Source organism: Eublepharis macularius, chromosome 3 (assembly GCF_028583425.1).
Source record: "Eublepharis macularius isolate TG4126 chromosome 3, MPM_Emac_v1.0, whole genome shotgun sequence".
Lineage (NCBI taxonomy): Eukaryota > Metazoa > Chordata > Lepidosauria > Squamata > Eublepharidae > Eublepharis > Eublepharis macularius.
In genome coordinates, this window is record NC_072792.1 from 161,653,384 (window position 1) to 161,674,076 (window position 20,693).

General features: G+C 43.3%; 1 protein-coding gene across 3 annotated transcripts in view; it reads right to left on the reverse strand.

Annotated features, from left to right (window-relative positions):
• The window catches only part of GRIA4 (glutamate ionotropic receptor AMPA type subunit 4), a 292,202-nt gene that overhangs the window by 71,335 nt on the left and 200,174 nt on the right, over positions 1 to 20,693 (reverse strand). For all 3 annotated transcript variants that reach the window (XM_054973264.1, XM_054973263.1, XM_054973265.1), the window contains exons 5-8: positions 9,385 to 9,438; positions 8,272 to 8,430; positions 6,153 to 6,320; positions 2,075 to 2,179 (exon numbers count right to left, since the gene is read on the reverse strand). In XM_054973264.1, the coding sequence (XP_054829239.1) occupies positions 2,075 to 2,179; positions 6,153 to 6,320; positions 8,272 to 8,430; positions 9,385 to 9,438 (486 nt within the window). The remainder of the gene's footprint in view (positions 1 to 2,074; positions 2,180 to 6,152; positions 6,321 to 8,271; positions 8,431 to 9,384; positions 9,439 to 20,693) is intronic.

Consider the following 20,693-nt stretch of genomic DNA (forward strand, 5'->3'; position numbering starts at 1 on the left):
AAGCGAGGAGCCACCACTGAAAAGGGCCAGATATGGCAGCTTCAGATGTTCCTACAAAGATTAACAGGAACTGGACATTGCTACAATCAACTGTGTTTTGTTTCACAGACATACATCTTCTCTGTAAACAGCACATTCTTTCCCCATGGAACTGGAACTAGAAAGACTCAGCTGGATTGTAATTACAAATGAAAGCATAGAGCAAATTCTCCTGGTTCTTATTCCAGATTACTTACTCTAAAATTCTGAACAATTAAAAAATTAGAAATTGGCATGAACCAGGAAAAAAAACAAACCGGGTAGTTCATAGTTCGTCGTGTTTCATGAACCACAAACCATGAACTTTCACGAACCTGCCCTGGTTTGTGAACTGGTTTGTTTGGTTTGTGAAAAGGTCACTTCTGGGTCAGCAGAAGGTCTGCAGAAATCCCATCTCCCGTTGCCTAGGAAATGGATTGATCAGTGCCAGGCTGTCTGCAGTGATGAACCAAAAAAGAACCAAATGAACCGTCCTAAAGTTTGTGGTGGTTTGTCAAAAATGGGCTCTGATGAACTGCTGGTTCAAAAACCTGGTTCGTACTGAACTTTGGTTCGTATTTTGATTTGTGCCCATCTCTAATGGGGGGAGGTGAGCACAAGGAGACAAAACATATGGAACGATCTTAGCTGGAGTTAAAGGAGGACACAACTTTATTGGTACATAGCTTGTGGAGCACTGGTGATGCACAGGGCAAGCATCCGAACATCGGCTGACCCACCTACCAGCCAATAACCCACCATGCCTCCTCTGTCCACCTGCTGAGGGTGGGAACCACAAGATGACAGATATTGGGATTCCATGTAAGTGGACACCTCTGTAGGGATCCTCTGCCACCTGGGAGTGAGGATGCCATGACAGCCCCCGAGCTGGGCATGCACCTACTATGCATCACTCCCTGGATCCCTTAAAGAGATCCCCTTGGTGGGGAAAATGGGCTTGCAGGCCCTGTCTCCCCCCAAAAGGATTTGTGCCCAATGCCCAAACCCAAAGTTGTGACCATGAAAAACAGTTACAGCAATGTCCCTGGAAAACCCCAATGGCATGCACCAAGATCTCCATAGTAGCCACGCTTTGAATAGTGGCCTAGAAGCTGAAAATGCAAGGGAGGGCTGAGTAGGATGCCTGTTGCAAGCCAAGTTATGAGGGGTGGGGCCACCCTTCCTTATAGACCTTGGCAGTGGACCTGAGAGGAAACTGCACCTTTCAGGTTCATTGCCTAGCTCCGTGCCCAAGGAACCCTGCCAGTCAGCCCTGATTGACTAGTCAGGAATTTGAACTGGGGGAACCTGCACCGTGAATATGGCAGTTGCCATGATGCACACACACACCACCACCACCCCGATGGCCGCAACTGAGCGCCCCAGGTAAGTCATGTAACTTTAATATGCTACCTGGCTGCTCCTATGTACCTTACATTACTATGTTTGTGACATCTCTGTTAGTGTGAAAAAATGTAGTGACAAATGCAAGTTCCCATCTTTGCAAAAAAAAGCACAGATCCCATGCCTTGTCACATGAGAACTGCATAAATTCATGGAATAATCTGTTAACACTGATCTCATTTCCTGTGTTGGGCACTGCACTTAAGCAATACAGATGTTTTGTCGAAGACTGTGACACTGAGAGATCTCTGTCTTTTGGTGCTACACCTCTGAAGATGCCAGTCACAGCTGCTGGCGAAATGTCAGGAACTACAATGCCAAGTCCACAACAACCATCAATACAGATGTTATTGAATTGTGTGATACAATTACTATAAACAACTGCATAGAAATAAATAGACAAACCGGCGGCAACGGTCAGGTTTGTGGGCGCCAGGTTATGATGATTTTTAAAAGCAGCTTCTTAAAGAGAGCCCAGAAAAAAATTGCAACCAATGATGAAGTTTTAGAACAGGTGTGTAATAAATCCATATTGGCTTACCTCTATTAACAAACAGGTAGCTACATTTTCAGTCAATATAAATTTCCTTAAGAGCAGCCCCATGTTTGGTGTATTATACTAGTTAAGCAAGGATGTTGAAGTGGTACAAACCTTTCGAAGACCTGTGCTCTTCAATTCAAACACATCCATCGAATAATTGACTCTGCGGCCATAGTGGTCAAACTGGACGTTTCCGGTTAGTCCTTGTATTCGAACCTTAAAAATTAGAAATAAAGTCAACACGTGTGGCTGATGAAGAGTCACATCATTGCAAGTCACAAAACAGCCAGTCAGTCTTATAAACAGGCCTGTCAATCAATAATAATGTAAAATTTTGACAGAATTCAAATAAATCTGCATATCACTAAAACCTCCATGTAGGCACCTTTCTTAAATAATGAAAGAAGTGCAAGGTAAGATACAATGTCATAAATAAAAGCTACTATTCATTATTATGAAGAAAGTTAACATATTCCTTTTTATTCCCTATTGGAGTTACACATCAGAACCAAAACAGCCTTAAAAAACTGCATATCCTGGATTATGCAGTTCATTATGACTCCATTTTTTATATATATGGCTTGGATCGGATCTATATCTATATCTATATCTATATCTATATCTATATCTATATCTATATCTATATCTATATCTATATCTATATAGATAGATATAGATATAGATATATAGATATAGATATATAGATCGGATCGGATATATATAGATCGGATCGGATATATATACTATAGTATACTATACTATAGTATAGTATAGTATACTATAGTATATAGTATAGTATACTATATATATAGTATAGTATAGTATAGTATAGTATAGTATAGTGTGTGTGTGTGTGTGTGTGTGTGTGTGTGTGTGTGTGTGTGTGTGTATGTATATATATTGCCAGGGAAGAGATGAGGTCCATCCTGGACCCTTCTCAGGAAGCATCTTGATAAAGGGCACGAGAAAGAGAGCTAGCACATCCCTGTAATGTTAAAGACTGCGCATCCCACAATTTGCAATGATGGTCAGCATTGGGGATCGATGAGAGAAGCCCATTTTTTGTCATTTTTAAAAAACCTTTTGTCTTCTTCAGGAATCTTATAGAAGAAAATGAGCACCAAACTACCAAGAGGACACTGAGAACATGATCCAATACCCAAACACAAAGTTTAGCTGCCAAAAGCAGCCAAGGGAGAACCACAATACAGACTGAAAATGGATTCCCTCATAGGCAAAAAAAGACAAAAACTATACAGGGTATCTGTCTCTTCCCCTACTGGCTTAAAGCAGCATGGGGGGCACATTTTTGATCAGGGAAGTGGCTCAGGAAGATGTAACTCCGCCCCCCCCTCAGCATTATAGCCCTAATCCATACGAGGTCCTTTAAACAGCTAAACTACAAGTCTGGGGATCTGATCACAGATTCCTAGGGGCACATGTAGGCTGGCCTTCATCCATTGTTGTTTCCATGCTGTTTGTTTCCTTGCTTCCATGCTGAAGATGAGCACTTTTAGAAAAGGCCATGGAAAGCAGCAGCCCTTTTTCAATGTCTCTCTCTTCTCTGTCTTTAGGAAGACTTAACCATGTTACATTCCCAAATCTCACACTGCCGGCCGTGATGTGGAGGTAATGCACGTTGTGATGAGACAAGTAAACCTGACTCGATGATGAAGAGAGAGAGGAGACCCAGCTCAAAACAACTGTCATATGGAGGCTGGAGATATCCCACAAGTAAACTGATCTCCAGCTGACAGAGATCAGTTTCCCTGGAGAAAATGGATGTTTGGGAATATGGAGTCTATGGCATTATGCCCCACACCTCACCAAATTTCACCTTTCCTAGGCCCCACCCCACAAATCTCCAGGAATTTCCCAACCTGGAGATGGCAACCTTAGCTTGCATCAAGCCATATTCAGCCCCATACTTAGAAAGGGTCACTCTTCTGAGACCCTCTCATATTGCTTTAGTTATACCTTTTTATGAGTGTGTGCTCAGGGATTTTTTTCTGGGAAAAGAGGTGGTGGAACTCTGTGGGTTGCCCTTGGAGAAAATGGTCACACGGCTGGTGGCCCCGCCCCCTAATCTCCAGACAGAGGGGAGTTTAGATTGCCCTCCGCGCCGTGGCGTGGAGGGCAATGTCAACTCCCCTCTGTCTGGAGATCAGGGGGCGGGACCACTACCCATGTGACCATTTTCAAGAGGTTCCAGAACTCCATTCCACCGCGTTCCAGCTGAAAAAAAGCCCTGTGTGTGTGTGCTCATTTTTTAATCGTTTTCCATAGGAGCTGTTATTAGCATGTAAGCAGTGGTCTTCATTTTGTTCTGTTTCCAAATCACTTTCTGTTCTGAGACACCAGTTTATAGGCCCAGACCTGCCAGCAGCCACTTCTGTTTTATGTCTCATCTTTTTACATTGAGTTTGCTTAACTGCAATTGCAAAGATTTTAAATTTTGCTGTAGCATGGATATCCTTCTCATTCCCTCCTCCTGCTAACTCAACTGTCCTGCTTTGAAACAAAGAGGCTAAATCATTCTGACAGAGATCTGGAACCTTCTAAGCGTCCATATTAATCAGGAATAGGGAGCCTGACAACAGTGAAAAATACCTCCACATTACTTTCTTTTTTTAAAATTGAATAAGGAAGGAGAAGCATGTGGCATTATTTTAAGCCTTTGTGAGTTACACAAGGCCCCAAACATTATCTATCCTGTCAAGATGACAAATTTGGTATGCAGCGCGGCAAAAAGATCAGATAATTCTTAAACAATCATATAAAAATTCATTTTCTTTCCTCAATATATGACGAGAAACTGACATTGAGGTGCATACTGGAAATTAAATTTGCACATTTCCGACTAAAATGTTTGCAAATAAGCTAAAGAAAAATATAGAAAGCTTTCAACCAACTGGAATAACCCTAGTACTGCCCAGTCCAAAAACATGGATCTCAAAGAGTTTCTAGATCGAAGGCTGCTTTAACTGTTATGCTAGGTATGTTATAGATTAGGGACCAAGATCAACTACGATCCCCCTACTGTTTAATTATATGAATTTTCTTCTGTATGGTAAAAGGAGCTAGTCTGCTCTTCACACTCCTGCCCTTTAAAAGTTTCTACAACACATAGCAGTAAAGTCATAAATGTGGCAATAAAACAACATTATATGACTGCAGACCAACTGAACAAGGTTACCTTACATTACTTTGTAACATGTTATACACACTAAAGGTGCTATAGAAATAAAATAATAAACTTTGTTGATGTGGTAAAACACAAAATATTGGTAGCCACTAGGCAGCTCAATACAAAGAGCAGAATAATTGTCCTCTGTCTATGTGCAGCCAAGTTTAGTTATACGATAAATACTGTAGCTCTTTCTCGGTGTGCAACTGCTATGCCAGTCTATCTGGGTTATTCTCAGACTCCCAACTTTAAGGCCAGTTACAATCTTATGAGCCCATTAACTTCAATGGACGTAGAAGGGTGTAATTCTGCTTACGATTGCAGTGCATGGTTCCTTGTTAGATGGTGTGATGCAACAGCAATGGTAGTATAGAGGATGAAGTTTGCAGTTGCTCAGCTAAGATGCTTCCCCCGCCCCCCGCCCCCGTGTGATTCAGTAGACAGTGCTCCAGAGGAGTTAGCCGTGTTAGCCTGTAGTAGCAAAATAGTAAAGAGTCCAGTAGCACCTTTAAGACTAACCAACATTAAAGTAGCATAAGCTTTCGAGAACCACAGTTCTCTTCGTCAGATGCATCATGCATCTCACAAAGTGAACTATGGTTCTCGGAAGCTTATGCTACAGTAAAGTTGGTTAGTCTTAAAGGTGCTACTGGACTCTTTACTAGTAGACAGTGCGTTGCCCTTGTGCCCAGAGGCCCCAAGTGCAGTTGCAAAGCACTCAGCGTATTACTATGGATACGTCAGCAAGTTTCTCAGCTTTCTGATTCCCTGCCTGTAAAATTTTACTACTCACAGCCACACTGTTGAGAAGACAAGTGAGATAAGGGTTGTACGGCAAACTAAGTGTACTACAGGTAGTTAACAGCGATCATGAACGAGTCGCTATAGTCCAACAACTATTAGGCATGTTAAGAGCTTACGAGCAGCTCTAACATTGTATCCAGACTAGGACACGAGGAAAGCACCGCCCGCGGCTAGAATTAAGCCTTGGAACAATCATACCTGTTTCAGTGTCCTCTCCATATCAATACCTTGGCCCCACGGCGCAGCTGGGTTTGCAAGGCAATCGCCAGCATTTCCTCTCCGAGAAATATCAATTTTCTGCCTCCGAAGATTACGGAAAGTCTCGGCCATTACAAGCACCCCGTCATAGGTCAGAGCAGAGGTATACTAATCAAGTGGAGAAAAATGTATATCAGCTTTACAGAGTTTTTGTACCCTAGTGGAATTCATTCACTCGTAAGCATTTGATTCCTCCATTGAACTGAATTTCTAAGTGAAATTTAAGCAGCTTTCATCCTGAACGAGGATAGTAGAATCTTCACGAGGTGGGCATTAGAGAAGTTCAACTCCAAAACCACATTAGAAAAAAAGACCAGAGAACAGTCGCTTTAAAAAAAATCCAAGAAGAATAAAAAGAGGCCATTCTTCTTTATCTCAAATTTCTGTTCAAATCTCCTGGGCATCCAGTATGTAAGCCTTTGCCTAGCAAAATGGGGGGGGGGGGGATTGCTTTTCACTAAGCACTAATAGGGAAAAATTGCTTTTCACTAAGCATTTAAGATGGTGGTCTTTAGAAAACCTGCTCCTGAACCATTTAAATTCTTGATGTTAAGAGCAGCACTTTAAACTGGGCATGAAAACAGACTTGGAAGCCAGGGAAATGCAAAAGCACAGGTGTAATGTATCCCTTGTCAAAAGCCAAGTATCCACCATTGAAAATGTCATTAAAACTTTTCAAAGAAAGTCCCAAAGAGATTTCCTTAAAACTGTTTAGTCTGGAAGTCACCAGGGCATGAATAATTGACCAGATTAGCCTTTTCCTAGAATGGCGGTGACCGACTTATTAGCAACAATGCAAGAACCATAAGGCTACCCAACTTGTGCACCCGCATCTTCAACAAAGAGTGATTCCGCACACGTTGGATAATGCACTTCCAATCCTCTTTATAGATCATTTGGAACAGATTTTTTTGTGTGCGGAACAAAAAATCCACCTCAAACGATTGATAAAGTGCATTGAAAGTGCATTATCCAATGTGTGCAGAATCAGCCAAAGACATTCTGTAGATCTTCCAACATTCAGACAGCCACCATTTCAGAATAGGCATTTCTTCTTGTGCTAGGTGAAAGGGTGGATGTATCTTCTAAGACAGATGGCACCTGCCATCTAATTATTGTAAGTACTTGTTTTTAAAAGAATTGATTATAGTATACAAAGATGCTGCTTGATTTTAATTGGTGAAAAGACTTGACTGATTGAACATTACAGCCCTATCTTTGGAACACATTGAATAACAGATCTTAAAGTGGTTACTGAAGGCTATTTCTGCACAGGTTATCTGCCCTGGGTTCAATGATGTTGGGGAGCATTTTTTTCCCTGCTTCCCTCCAGTATCATAGTACATCCATCCCCCTACTGGGGTTTCTTCTGGTTTTATCTGATCTTTCTCAAACCTGGTTTCCTCTGAAGTTTTGCCAAAGATCTCAATAAAGCCTGGATGGCTGCTCTGGGGGTGGGAAAATTTGGATTTTCCAGCCCACACAGAAGCTGTTTCCCCTTTCCTGTCCCCACAGTGGCCATTCTACACCCCCCCCCCCCCCATGGAGAAGTTTATTTTTTTTAAATCAGCCCTACAATATCATCATATTGATACAAATTATACCAATACATGTACCAGCTTTCCTGAATTCCCAACTTTCCTTGAAAAAAAAAAGTCTCTAGCCCCTTCTGTTGCAGAGATATAGGAGGAAAGGCAATGGAATAGGCTAGAGACTTTTTTAAAAATGAAAGCTGGGAATTCACAGAACCTGGTACACTTGCTGATATAATGATATATTGATATAACTATATTCTAGGGCTGATTTAAAAAAAATGGTCAAAGACCTGATAGCCTGGGAGGGGTGGGGGTCAGCTGCTTCTGGGGCTTGGGGCAGGGACAATGTGTGGAAACTTGCTGTGTGGAAACTGTACAGAAACTTGTTTTGTCAGCAGCAACACCAGCAACAGGGAAACCACGCAAGCCCATCCCCATGTGAAAACCACCTAAGATAAACTTGCGTTGCCTTAGCCAACGTTTTGAACAGTCATTATAATGTGATATATGGTGCCACAAAGTACCTTAGGAGGGGTCTCTGATCCTGGGTATTCCCTCTGGTCCAGCTTTTTCCACCGTTGCATGAGCTTAGCAACAATAGATGTGTTGAAATCCACTAGTTGAAACCCTGTGACATTGGCTCCTCCATGCATAAATCTCTCCAAAGAAATATCCTTGAATCCCTAAACAGGTGCACACACAAACCAATTTTATTTGTTGTTGACCTTGCAAGCAGCTAAAGGTTGTACACATGTTTAGGTCATCACACACAGTAAGCATTTCATCTATTTTTAGCACGTGCAAGATCTTAAACTGGTAGGAAAATGTAAACCCAGGCTTTGTGATTACAGTGCACTTTATGTAAAATGCAAGAGTCTGAATAGCTAAAATAAATCTATTTTAGGTCCTTCTCTACTAAATATAGGTCCTTAACTACTAATTACGGAGGAGCTAAAGTAAAGCAGTGCTGTAAAACACTAGGGCCCTTTACAGTTTACAGGTAATGGGTCTCACATGCTCCAAACACATATTAGTATCTGCAGGTTAAGACTATAATCAAAAGAATACTTTCCTAGGAGTAAGCCCCCTTGAATAAAATGGGACTTACTTCTCAACAGACCTACTCCCTATGTTCCAATTCAATTGTGCAGTCTGTGTGTAAAGGATAGGGCATGACCCTTGCTATGTAAAGTAAAGCCATATTGATGTCTAACCTTTAAAAATACTAGGGGCAGATACAGAAGCCGAGCACAGAGTTGCCTTTCCTAGCACTAATATTTTTACAGCTGGAAAAATGTGATACCCTTGTAGCTGAAACTGGAAAAATTAGAATTGTCTGTACAGATGGTTACATTGCCTTGCTGCCACAGACAGAATGCCTATTTTCCTGACTTATTTGCTCTTGTAGTAAATCTTATGAATGGGTCAGGCCATCACTCCAATTAACATCAATGAAATTAAAGTGGCATGGATCCAACTACATTAACTAGGTTGTAGACTGGGCTATCCATGAGATAACGCTGATCTCCGTTAAGTCATGACATTCCAACTCTTCTGAGTTGCAGAATCTCAATTTGACAGGGCCATGGAAAACTATAGCAGCCAAGCATTAAGTTACTTGGGGGAAAGGGTCTTACCAGGTTTGCAAGAATGTAATGGTAGCCTTTAACATGCTTTCCGACACTCACAATCTGCAAGATGAGGGGAAAAAGAGAACAATCAGTTGTAAATTACATCTGAGCAGTGGGTAAAAATTATAACATATAATTTTAAACAATAAAGTGTTAAGATTATTTTATAAACGGCTCAAAGGTACTTGATAATTTTCATAATGTCTGGATATTGAAAAATGCAAATACCTCAAATCACTGCAATTTGAATGAAATTACGGCTACATTATAGCATTTTTGCTCCTGTTGTTTAGCTAAAAGCATAAAGCTCAAGACCACTTTTGTAGATGAAAAAACAAAATAGAGAGCCACTCGCTTTGGTCCGTAGTAAAATTCCAAAATAAAAGTAATGTAATAGGTTGGTTTCTTTGATAGGTCTTCAGTACAATCTCAAAATCCTGCAGAAGGGGAACTCCTATTACTGCAGGAGAACCAAAAGTTCCAAGTTTACATTTTAACAGATATGGAGATTTCAGTTTAGTAGTTCCTAGAAAACCTCTGAAATCCAGATTGAATCTATAGTGCAAGCACACACCAAGGAGGCCTAGGAACGGTGTTATCAGGTGACCATTCTGGCAACTGGAGTATTCAGTAATAGCTTTGCATTGATTAGGCCTACAACAGAACTATATTTTGTTATTCTCAACCTCCTAAAGAAGGGGGTGTATTAGCCCCAGGTGGTGCTGGTCATTAGGTCTGGCAAGCATGACTCAGCAGGCTAAATTAGTTTAAAAGGAAGGCTCAAAGCTTAACTGTAGTCGAGGGATCCCATTTCCCCAGTGGGGGCAGGGGATCCTCCATGTCCACCTTTTGCCCCCTGCCTCCACTTACCTGGTCAATGGGGGGAAAGGCAGGGCCTCCTGGGGGTGCTCCCTGGGGCCAGCGTGATGATGTCATGGCCCCAAACCATCCCATAGTGAAGCACACATGTGCTTTCAGCCTTGTCATTGCAGCAGTGCGGGGCCATGCATGTGCAAAGCACACGCGTGAGGAGCCTCTTGGAGCACCACGAAGGTAAGCACTGGATCCCCTCCCACCAGGAGGATAAGGGGACCTGGCAACCCTACTGTAGCCCAAGACACTGAGGGTGCCTGAGAACTAGGCCCTGGGGATGTGGGTGTTCCCAGTAACAGAAGGGATGTAAGATAAGGCCTGCACAGTTGTATTGTCTTTGGTTGCTTTTATTAAAATAGCCCTTGCCTTTGACAGCATCTTTATTCTGAGTTTATTGACCTGCCAGTTTCCTAGGACAACCCCCTCTCCCTTGGCACAACAGAGCCTTGATGTGACCAGAGAGATACCATAGAATTTATGACAAATCACCCCTACACACAGACACACTATACCTTCTGATGAAACAATCGCATCAATAGCACATCAAAATGCCCTATGTATCCAAACATGGGTTACCTATTATATTAGACTCTGCAGCCTCTGACCCCAAGCTGGGCCCTTCTGCCTATGACCAGAATCCAGCCTGACAATGAAAGTCTTTTCTGAAGTGAAGGACAAATCTCAGGGCTCTGACCCAAGAAACATCAATGGGCTTCCCATTCCCACTTCATTTTTGGAAGGGTCTCCAGTAGAGAAGACACAATGCAAGAGCATTCAACAGCACCACAACATGAGACTCTAATGTGTTGCCTTATTACCCTTCTAGCAGCTTCAAGTGAAAGAAGGAATTCTTAGCAGTCATGAGATACAAGGGCTGTTACTGGGCCCTTGGCTCTTAACCCTTGGTTCAAAGCTCATGACCTTGATGGAACAACCCAGTGGATATCTGCATAGCCTGGTAAGATTAATGGACCTTTTTGATTTCTACTTCTTTCTTTACACTGTGTTTTGCTCACATTTATTTATATTTATGGTTCTTTTTTGTAAGCTGGTTTAGTTCCCTATTGAAAAGAAAAATAGGATAAGATATTCACTAAACAAAATAATGTTTATAACCAAGAGTCATATAATGAAGTTAAAATACCCAGTGGAAGTTGCTGCTACCCCAATGGGTTATTTTGTTGGATGCCTGCACTGTATGGTAAGTCACTGTCCCAGGAGGGAGGGGAGAAAAGGGCTTGCCTGTGCCATAAATTGCAAGAGGCATAGAAGGTTTCCAACAGGTAAAAGATTGAGACTTGAAAGGTGATATTGTGGCAGGAATAGCAACAATATAAAGCCTGTAAGAGATGAGATTTTTATACAGCATCTCAAGCAAAGATAAATCTTTCACAAAGCTACCCACAAAATATTTAAAAGCCTTTGAGGGGGGGGGGAAAAAGATGATTCACCGAGTGCAGGAAAATGACTCTTTAGGATGAACTTTGTAGCGCTGAAGACAGCCTTTGGAGAAAGATTCTGTGATACAGCAGGTTTTACAGGGTCATGGAAAGAGGCAGCTGGCATGGAAGGATCTGTCAATAGTTTTCTTTTCCTAATGAAATGCACAAGTTCTAGTTGTAATATGCTGACATGACCCTCTGAACCAGACTGGAAAGAGAGACTGGAGTGTTGCATCTACAAAGAAAGCACCTGGATGCACAAGTTCGGATACACTTCTTTAAAAATCCAATATTATATTTATAATCAGAGATGTATAGTCTGTGTGTATTATTGAGGAGTAGCACTTGTGAATCATTCGTAAATTCACCAAGACTAGTGTGTTTGTTTAGTGTAGCAAACCAACAAGGAGTCTTGTGCAGCGCTATAAAAACTGGCCACTGTATTGTGACAAGGGCCTACTTCTAGAGTTCCCTGGGGGAAGGCAGGAACTTACCAGTGTGGGTGGAAACCATGATCAGCATCCCTGTGCAATGACATCACTTCTGGTGCAACCCAGAAGTGATGTAATTGCACCAGGGCTGATTCTTTAGCACTGAGTAGAAAACATAGCATTTTAAACTCTTATGTTTTTGGCCGAGTGCTAAGAAACTAGCCCCAGTACGATGCTGTCACTTCTGTATCTCACTGGAAGACATCATTGCACAGGGATGCCAATTGTGTGCCCCTTGACAGGCCTGCTTCTGCCTGCTGATCAGCTATTGGTAGGCAGAGGTAGGGATTTGCAGGAGATTGCACAGCCTAAGCAGGCACCTGGAAAACCTACTTATTTCATAGGATTGCCATCCAACCAAGTAAAAAAATTGTCATCATATCAAGGTTGAATTAAACTGTAGTTAGTGTAACTGTCTGAATTACAGTTGCCAACTCTGGTTCCTGGAGATTTGGAGGTAAAGCTTGAGGAAGTTGAGGGTTGGTGAGGGGAGGGACCTTGTGGGGGGGGCGGTATAATGCCACACAGTCCACCTTCCAAAGAAGCCATTTCCTCCAGGGGAACTGATCTATGTTGTTTGGAAATCAGCAGCAATTCTGGGAAATCTCTAGGCTCCACCTGGAGGTTGGCAATGTTGATATCTAAGTGTCAAAAGCCAGTGTGCAGAGGCTTTAGATCAGAACGATCAGTATGACAGGTAGACACATCAGGTGACATAGAGTCAGATGGTTAACATAAGAGTCAGGTGACCATGAAGTGAATGACTCAGCTAAACTCATGCATGTATCTGATTGGGTGTCTACATGTATATATAGCTACCATGTACAGTATGGTTGGGGCTTCTTGCTAGTCCAGGTGTAGGCGAAGCACTTTGTCTCTCTGGACTGTAAACTTGTATATATTGCTCTTTATCCACCTATAAATAAACTGTATTATACACCTTTGCTAAACTAACAAGGTGTGGACTCTTTGTGGATCCTCCTTAAGCTGGTGCAGTCACGCTGAATACACACCCTCCAACAGGGTTATGGGCCCAGATAGACTGCGCCAAGGAGGCTGCTGAGGAGGCTCTACTGAAGTAGAGACGCAACAGAGTCGGTGGTGGATGTTGGCACCTGACGGCCGCGATCCCTCGGAGGAGGAATTATTGGCGGTGGAAAGTGTCAGTGACCAGGAGGAGGAGGAGGCAAACGAGCTCCCTCTGACCGGTGCAGAAGCAAGTATGGCACAGAGTACGGTCGTGTTGGTGGAGAAGCTGACCTCCGTGAACTACTCCATTTGGTCGTTGCGTATGGAGCATTTTCTAAAGAGAGAGGGGCTGTGGAAAAGTGTCAGCAACCCCCCAGCAGCCCCCAATGATGCGGAAAAGATTGCAGATGAGCGTGCTTTAGCTCATATCGTGCTGGCTGTGGGAGATGACCAATTGCTTCACATCAGGGACTCGGCTACTAGTTCAAAGGCCTGGCAAGATTTGAAGCTGATCCATGCAAGAACATCTGCAGGGTCATTAATTATGCTGACACGTCGCCTCTACAGACTTGCTCTCAAGCCGGGGGAGAGCATGCAGAAGCATATAAACAGTTTGACGGAATGTTTCCAGCAACTGGCTGCTCGTGGAAAGCCCACGGAGGACTCTGACAAGGCATACATTCTATTATCAAGTGTGCCTGATGTATATTTTCCTCTTATTGCAAGCCTTGAGAGCCTGGAGCCAGATAAACTCACTTATTCCTATGTTACGTCTCGTCTTCTTGAGGAAGAGGCTCGTGTTTCAACATACGGAGGCTGGCATTCAAGGACGGAGCAACGAGCAAACGGAGGGGCCCATCGAGGGGTTTCAGCTACTGACGGCGGAGGAGTTGCTAACAAGCAGCGTGAGGTCACCCAGCTGTCAGCAGCAGCCGTGCGAAAATGTTACAGCTGTGGCTCCACTTCTCACCTTCGTCGGTTTTGCCCGGACAGGAGAAGAAAACAACAGGAGCAGAAGCAAGGACGTGTACAGGAGCCTCGGTTTCCAGATCATCATGCGAGGCTGGTCACTGCATCTACTGTAAATACGCATTCCCAGTGGACAGTTGACAGTGGCGCTACCGATTCCTTCTCCCGATCTGAGGAGGTGCTGTATGATTTACAAAGAAGCAACCTGCAGTCCGTGTTGTTGGCAGATGGGAGAGAATCTCCAGTCAGTGCCATGGGAGCTGTACGGTTTACAGCTCTGGAGGAGGACTTTGCGCCTGTATATTGTGTTCCCTCTTTGGACCATAATCTATTATCAGTAAGTAGGTTGACCCAAAAGGGGTTTGAGGTCCGGTTTGTGGGGGACAAATGCCAAATAAGTAAAGCTGGCAAAGTTCTGGTTACTGGGGAACTGAGAAACAATGTTTATATTGTAGAGAATAGGCAGGCAAAGGCTGACACGGTTACAAACAAGTGTAGCCATGACAATTGTGTGCATTTATTGCACAGGCGTTTAGGGCATGCTAGCTTTGGGGTTATAAACAAAACTCTAACACTCCTGAAGGGAGAAAAGGTGTCAAGCTGCTCAGAGTTCCTAGACTGCACTGTTTGCAAAGCAGTCAAAACAAAGGCATTCCCTGTAGCTAAGAAAAGTGGCCGGGTGTCTACAAAGCCACTTGAATTAATTCACATGGATCTGATTGGTCCATTCCCCAAAAGCCATTCTCAAAATTGTTATGCCCTGGTCCTAACGGATGATTTTAGCTGGTACTCATGGCTGTATGTTATGAAACACAAGTCTCAAACGTTTGATTTGTTTAAGGTTTGGGCAAAAAGGGTACAAAAACAGTTGGGGCTGGACATAAAGGCCATCCAGTCTGACCAAGGGGGGGAATTCATGTCTGCACAATTCTCTCACTGGTGTGATAAATATGGTGTTTTGCACAGGGTAGCAAATACAAGTGTGCCACAAGAAAATGGTCTGGCAGAAAGGCATGGTGCCATTATACAAGAAAAAATGGCTGCTATGTTAGCTGATGCTGGTTTGCCAAAAACTTACTGGGCTGAGGCAATTATCTGTGCCTGTTATGTGGTAAATCGTCTGTGGTCCCGTGCTGTGAATGAAATACCTTTTAGGTTACTTTTCAACAGGGACCCTAACCTAAAGTTACTAAGGGTGTTTGGCATGACTTCTTGGGTGCATATCCCTTTAAAACAGCGGAGAAAAGGGGGCCCAAAAGCCTCTAAGATGATATTCATTGGATACCAGAGTGGCATGAAGGCCTACAGGTTTACAAATGAAAACAAAAAGGTATCGTACAGCAGGTCTGCTAGTATATGTGAGCATGGAAGTTGGAAAAGGCTTCACGGGTATGAGAGTGAAAGCCAGATTGTGTTGCCAGTTACCGATGAAATGCCTGAAACAAGTCCAGAGGGGGACGTGAGTGTGAAAGAGGAGATTAGTTCTCCAGCCAGGCAGGTAACACAGGACGCACAGAGGTCTAGTCCTCCTATACGTGTGTCCAGTCGTCCTAATAAAGGTGTCCCACCTCAAAGGTATGGTTTTGAAGCTGCAGCAAACTGTGTGCTGGCTAAAGAGCCAGCTAATTATTCTGAGCTTCTCACTTATGAGGGGGAAGAGAAAAAGGCTTGGCTCGAGGCCATGAAGGCCGAATATCAGTCTCTAACTGACCATGAAGTGTTCACAGTTGTACCTAAGCCAAAAGACACAAATATTATTGGTTGTAGGTGGCTGTATAAGGTGAAACGACTTCCCTCAGGTAATGTGCAGAGGAAAGCTCGCTTAGTAGCCCGTGGTTTCTCTCAGGTACAATTCCAAGACTATGACCAGGTATTTTCTCCTACTGTTAGGCCTGAAACAGTAAAATTAGCCTTATGTAAGGCAGGGGCTCAACACAAAAACATAGATCATTTTGATGTCTGTACAGCCTATCTCCATGCTCCTATACAGGAATGTTTATACATGGAGCAGATACCAGGGTATGAGGTGTCAAATAAACATATGGTGCTCAAACTAAACCGAGCCTTGTATGGGTTGCGTCAATCAGCACGAGCTTGGTTTCAATACCTGTCACAATCACTAAAAGCAGCAGGTTTTGAGCAGGGCAAAGGTGATGCCTGCATTTTTACAAAAATGGTAGGAGGTTCAGAAGTCCAACTCCTTATTTTTGTAGATGACATATTGTGTATATATGAAACAGAAGAACAATTATGTTGGTTTAAACAAATAGCTAAGGATATTTGCAAAGTGAAACATTTGGGTCCTATCTCCAATTATTTGGGAGTGCAAGTGTCCAAAACTGAGGATGGATTTTTCCAACTGAATCAGAGAGATAAAATTACAAAGTTGCTCTCAGAGTATGGATTAACTGAAGCACATGGTGTGTCCACTCCTATGACTACAGGGTATATCAGGGAGCCAGATGATTTTCCCTGGGAAGATGTACAAAGATATCAGTCATTGGTGGGCAGTCTTTTGTATCTCTCATGTTGGGGCCGTCCAGATATAACACAAGCAGTAAACATGCTATGCCAAAGGTGTGCTAAGCCTTTCCATAGGGATTGGATAGCAGCAAAACGCGTCTTGAAATATCTTAAGGCTACTCTCAATTTCTCTTTGGTTCTAAAAGCCACTGAACCTATGCAGATCACTATGTTTTGTGATGCTAGTTGGGCAGATCACCCTGACGGTAAATCCACTACAGGACTAGCCATATTTGTAGGAGGTGCTCTCATTGCACATAAGACATTAAAACAGTCTTTGTTAGCACATTCATCGTGTGAGGCAGAGGTCGCTGCCATGAGTCAAGGTATCTTAGAGCTGGAAGTAATACAACAGCTCATGTCTGACATGAAAATGCATTGTGCAGTACCTATTGCTGTTTATGGAGATAATACAGCAGCACAACAGTTAGCCCAAGATGGTGGAACCAAAACACGCAGTAAACACATCTTAATCAGGTATTTGAACGTAAGATGTGCTGTAGAGCAAGGATTCATAAGATTGTTTAGATGTACATCTGGTGACAATATTGCAGACATGTTTACTAAAAGTTTGTATGCTGTACCATTTGAACGATTACGTGATGCCTTAAACTGCTCTCATACTGGCTTGGAGGAGTGTTGATATCTAAGTGTCAAAAGCCAGTGTGCAGAGGCTTTAGATCAGAACGATCAGTATGACAGGTAGACACATCAGGTGACATAGAGTCAGATGGTTATCATAAGAGTCAGGTGACCATGAAGTGAATGACTCAGCTAAACTCATGCATGTATCTGATTGGGTGTCTACATGTATATATAGCTACCATGTACAGTATGGTTGGGGCTTCTTGCTAGTCCAGGTGTAGGCGAAGCACTTTGTCTCTCTGGACTGTAAACTTGTATATATTGCTCTTTATCCACCTATAAATAAACTGTATTATACACCTTTGCTAAACTAACAAGGTGTGGACTCTTTGTGGATCCTCCTTAAGCTGGTGCAGTCACGCTGAATACACACCCTCCAACAGGCAACCCTTGTAGTTGCTCTACTAACTAATTAGTTAAGTTCCATCAAATGGGTATCTGAACCCATGATTTGAAACTAGTTTATTAACCACAGTATATCTTAGCTTGATGTACAGATACAGACATGCTAGCTACATCCTGCCACGTTTCCCCAAAGCGCTCTCACACAGAGATGCCTAATCAGAGCAAAGGCAACAATACAAAACCGGTATTTGTTCTGGCAATGCAGGATTTCCATGAGCCAAATCTTGGTTTTACAAAATAGCCACAGTTCATTCTACCTCTGTTTAAACACATAATCTGAGACTCACAAAACTCACAGAGGAGGGAAATCCAAACTGCACTTTGCCCCACCTTTCCCCAGCTTTCTCTCCCCCCTCAATCTTTCCACTCCTCTCTCCTCACTACTTTCTTTGCCTCTCCTCACTGATGCTTTCCCCCGAGCAGCAGTCAGCCTGGAGTTGCCTAGGCCGAGGCTCTTCTGCATTGGTTGCTGGGCAACCCCACAGTGCTGTGGTCTTCTGAGATTTTGCAGGATCTCAGCTGGTATTCTACAATTAGGGTAGGAGTTAAACTCTCCAAATGTTTTTATTAAGTGTTTGGATTTTTCTGCAAACCAAGGACTACAATCATTTTGCTGACCATAGAGAAACCCCCTGAGATGCTGCCTTTCCCCAAACATTATATATCTATTTCCTTAATGACCATCTCATCCCATAACAAAATAGCCTGAGCCTAGATAGAAGAGCCAGTTTGGTGTTGGAGGTGATCATAGTGAGTCTGGGGCCCTGGGCAAAAGTCCAGGATGGAGGCCCAGAATCATTGCACCACTGCCACCGGGACCAAGCAAGGAATGGCCCTCTCACCCTATGCGAGGTGGGCAGGTAGGGTTGGTGGAGATAGGGGGAGCCAGAAGCTCACTAGTAGGGGGTACAATTTGCATCCCTGCATGATGATGTCACAACTGGTGTGACCTGGAATTGATGGTTATTGCCTTGGAGCTGATTCTTTAGTGCTCAGCCAAAACCACAGCTTTTTTGGTTAAAAATGCTATGTTTTTGGCTGAGTGCTAAAGGATAGGCCCTGATCTGATGCTGTTGCTTGAGAGTCATGGTGGAAGTGACTTCACTGCACAGGGACATCAATCGCACACTTCCCCTTGCCCAGCCTGTTTCTGCCCACTGATCTAGATGGAGGTAGTGATTCCCTGGAGAGACTGCCCACCATAAGTTAGCATCTGGGAACGCCATGGGCAGGAGCCAGTGCTGCTGCAGAAAGCTAGCTGCCTGAGCCCCTGATGAGGCAGGTGCAAATCCCTGCTCTTTTTCTTGTTGAGCCTCTTCCTGCAGGGGTGGGATGATAGTTGGCTGGGGCTCTCACAAGTGTGGGGCTTTGGGCAGCTGCCCCTGTTGCTCATTGGTCAAGGCTGCCCATGCTTGATGTAGTGGTTGAAATGTGCAACTAAGACCTGGAAGACATTGTGCCATGAAGTGTGCTGTGTGACATTGGGCCAGTCATCCTTTTTCAGACAAACCTATCTGACAGGGTTATTGTGAAAGTAAAATGAAGGAGGTGAGAGGGATGAATGGTGCCTTCTGCACGTTGAAGGAAGGGTGGGATACTATGTACCAAATAAATGAATATAGTGAGACTAATTGGTGAGAGGGATGAATGGTGCCTTCTGCCCGTTGAAGGAAGGGTGGGATACTATGTACCAAATAAATGAATATAGTGAGACTAATTACTGTGAGATACCAATGTTTTTCTACGGTCTTTGCCCTGTTCTTTTCCAGTCATCATGACTCACAGAATTTTGACAAGCAGCCTAAATGTTGACACTGTACTCACAATTGCTAACATGGATTAAAAATCTCCTTTTGTTTACCAGGCAAACGATCTTTTAGACGTCTTTAGAGATCTCACCGTTACAGGGTTCTACAGGGCAACTTCTCTGTGTCCAATGATCTGGTAGGACATGTACCTTAAGGGCGCGCATGTGTGTGTGCTGAAAAGATTGGGTGATCCTGGCTTAATGAGCAGAAGGAGGAAAGAAAAGAAAAATGCCAAGAAATAGATTGGAAGGGGGTAAGAAAGAGGACATAACATTGAGTGATTCCACACACGTTGGATAACACACTTCCAATCCTCTTTATAGATCATTTGGAACGGATTTTTTGTGTGTGCGGAACAATAAATCCACCTCAAACGATTGATAAAGTGCATTGAAAGTGCATTATCCAACGTGTGCGGAATCAGCTATTGACAGACACTCAACAAAGGAAGTAAAGTCATCGTTGAGGGAGATGGGTGGTATTTACCTGCCCAGCTATTACCGCGGCAGCTCACAACACAGACTCAGACCACAGATTCTTGACTGTGGCCGGAGACTGTGGTAGAGTAGAAGAGAACAGAAGCAGGATGTGCCACAGTGGTCCTCCTCTCTCCACCCTGCTGGGCCTGTGGTTATTCTGTGAGTCCTTGGCCAGGCAAGGCAACCCACATAAGGAGGGATGGTTGTTGGACCCCATCACTGATCCCTGGGAAGTAGAGCAGGCTGGAGGTGCAATGCACCCCCCTTAAGAATCCATCCACCCCCAATCCCCCATCAAGGACAATATTGGACCAATCTGTTCAAAGGCCCTTAATCTTAATTGATGTCTGCCCCTTCTTTGGTTATAAAAAAGAATCTTTCATAGAAAATACATCAGGGAGGGATTTTCGCAGGGGGGGAATGTGCCGTGTCTCGGTTTTGATCAAGAAAACAAATGCATTGAAAACTGTATTATGAGGCAACCAAACAAATGCTATTATATTAGGTAAAGTTTTTTAAACATTATCAAGGTCTTTCTCCCCCCGTACAAAAGCATCACATATTTGTACAAAGTGGATGGATCTCTCAATATCCCGTTCCATTTACATTTCTCAGCGCGGGTTGTTTCCATTATGCCTGTGCAAATGTAGATGAAATGAAAGGTCGGCTAAGTAATTATTGATAATTTTGTGTGAAGATGAATTGAGCCAG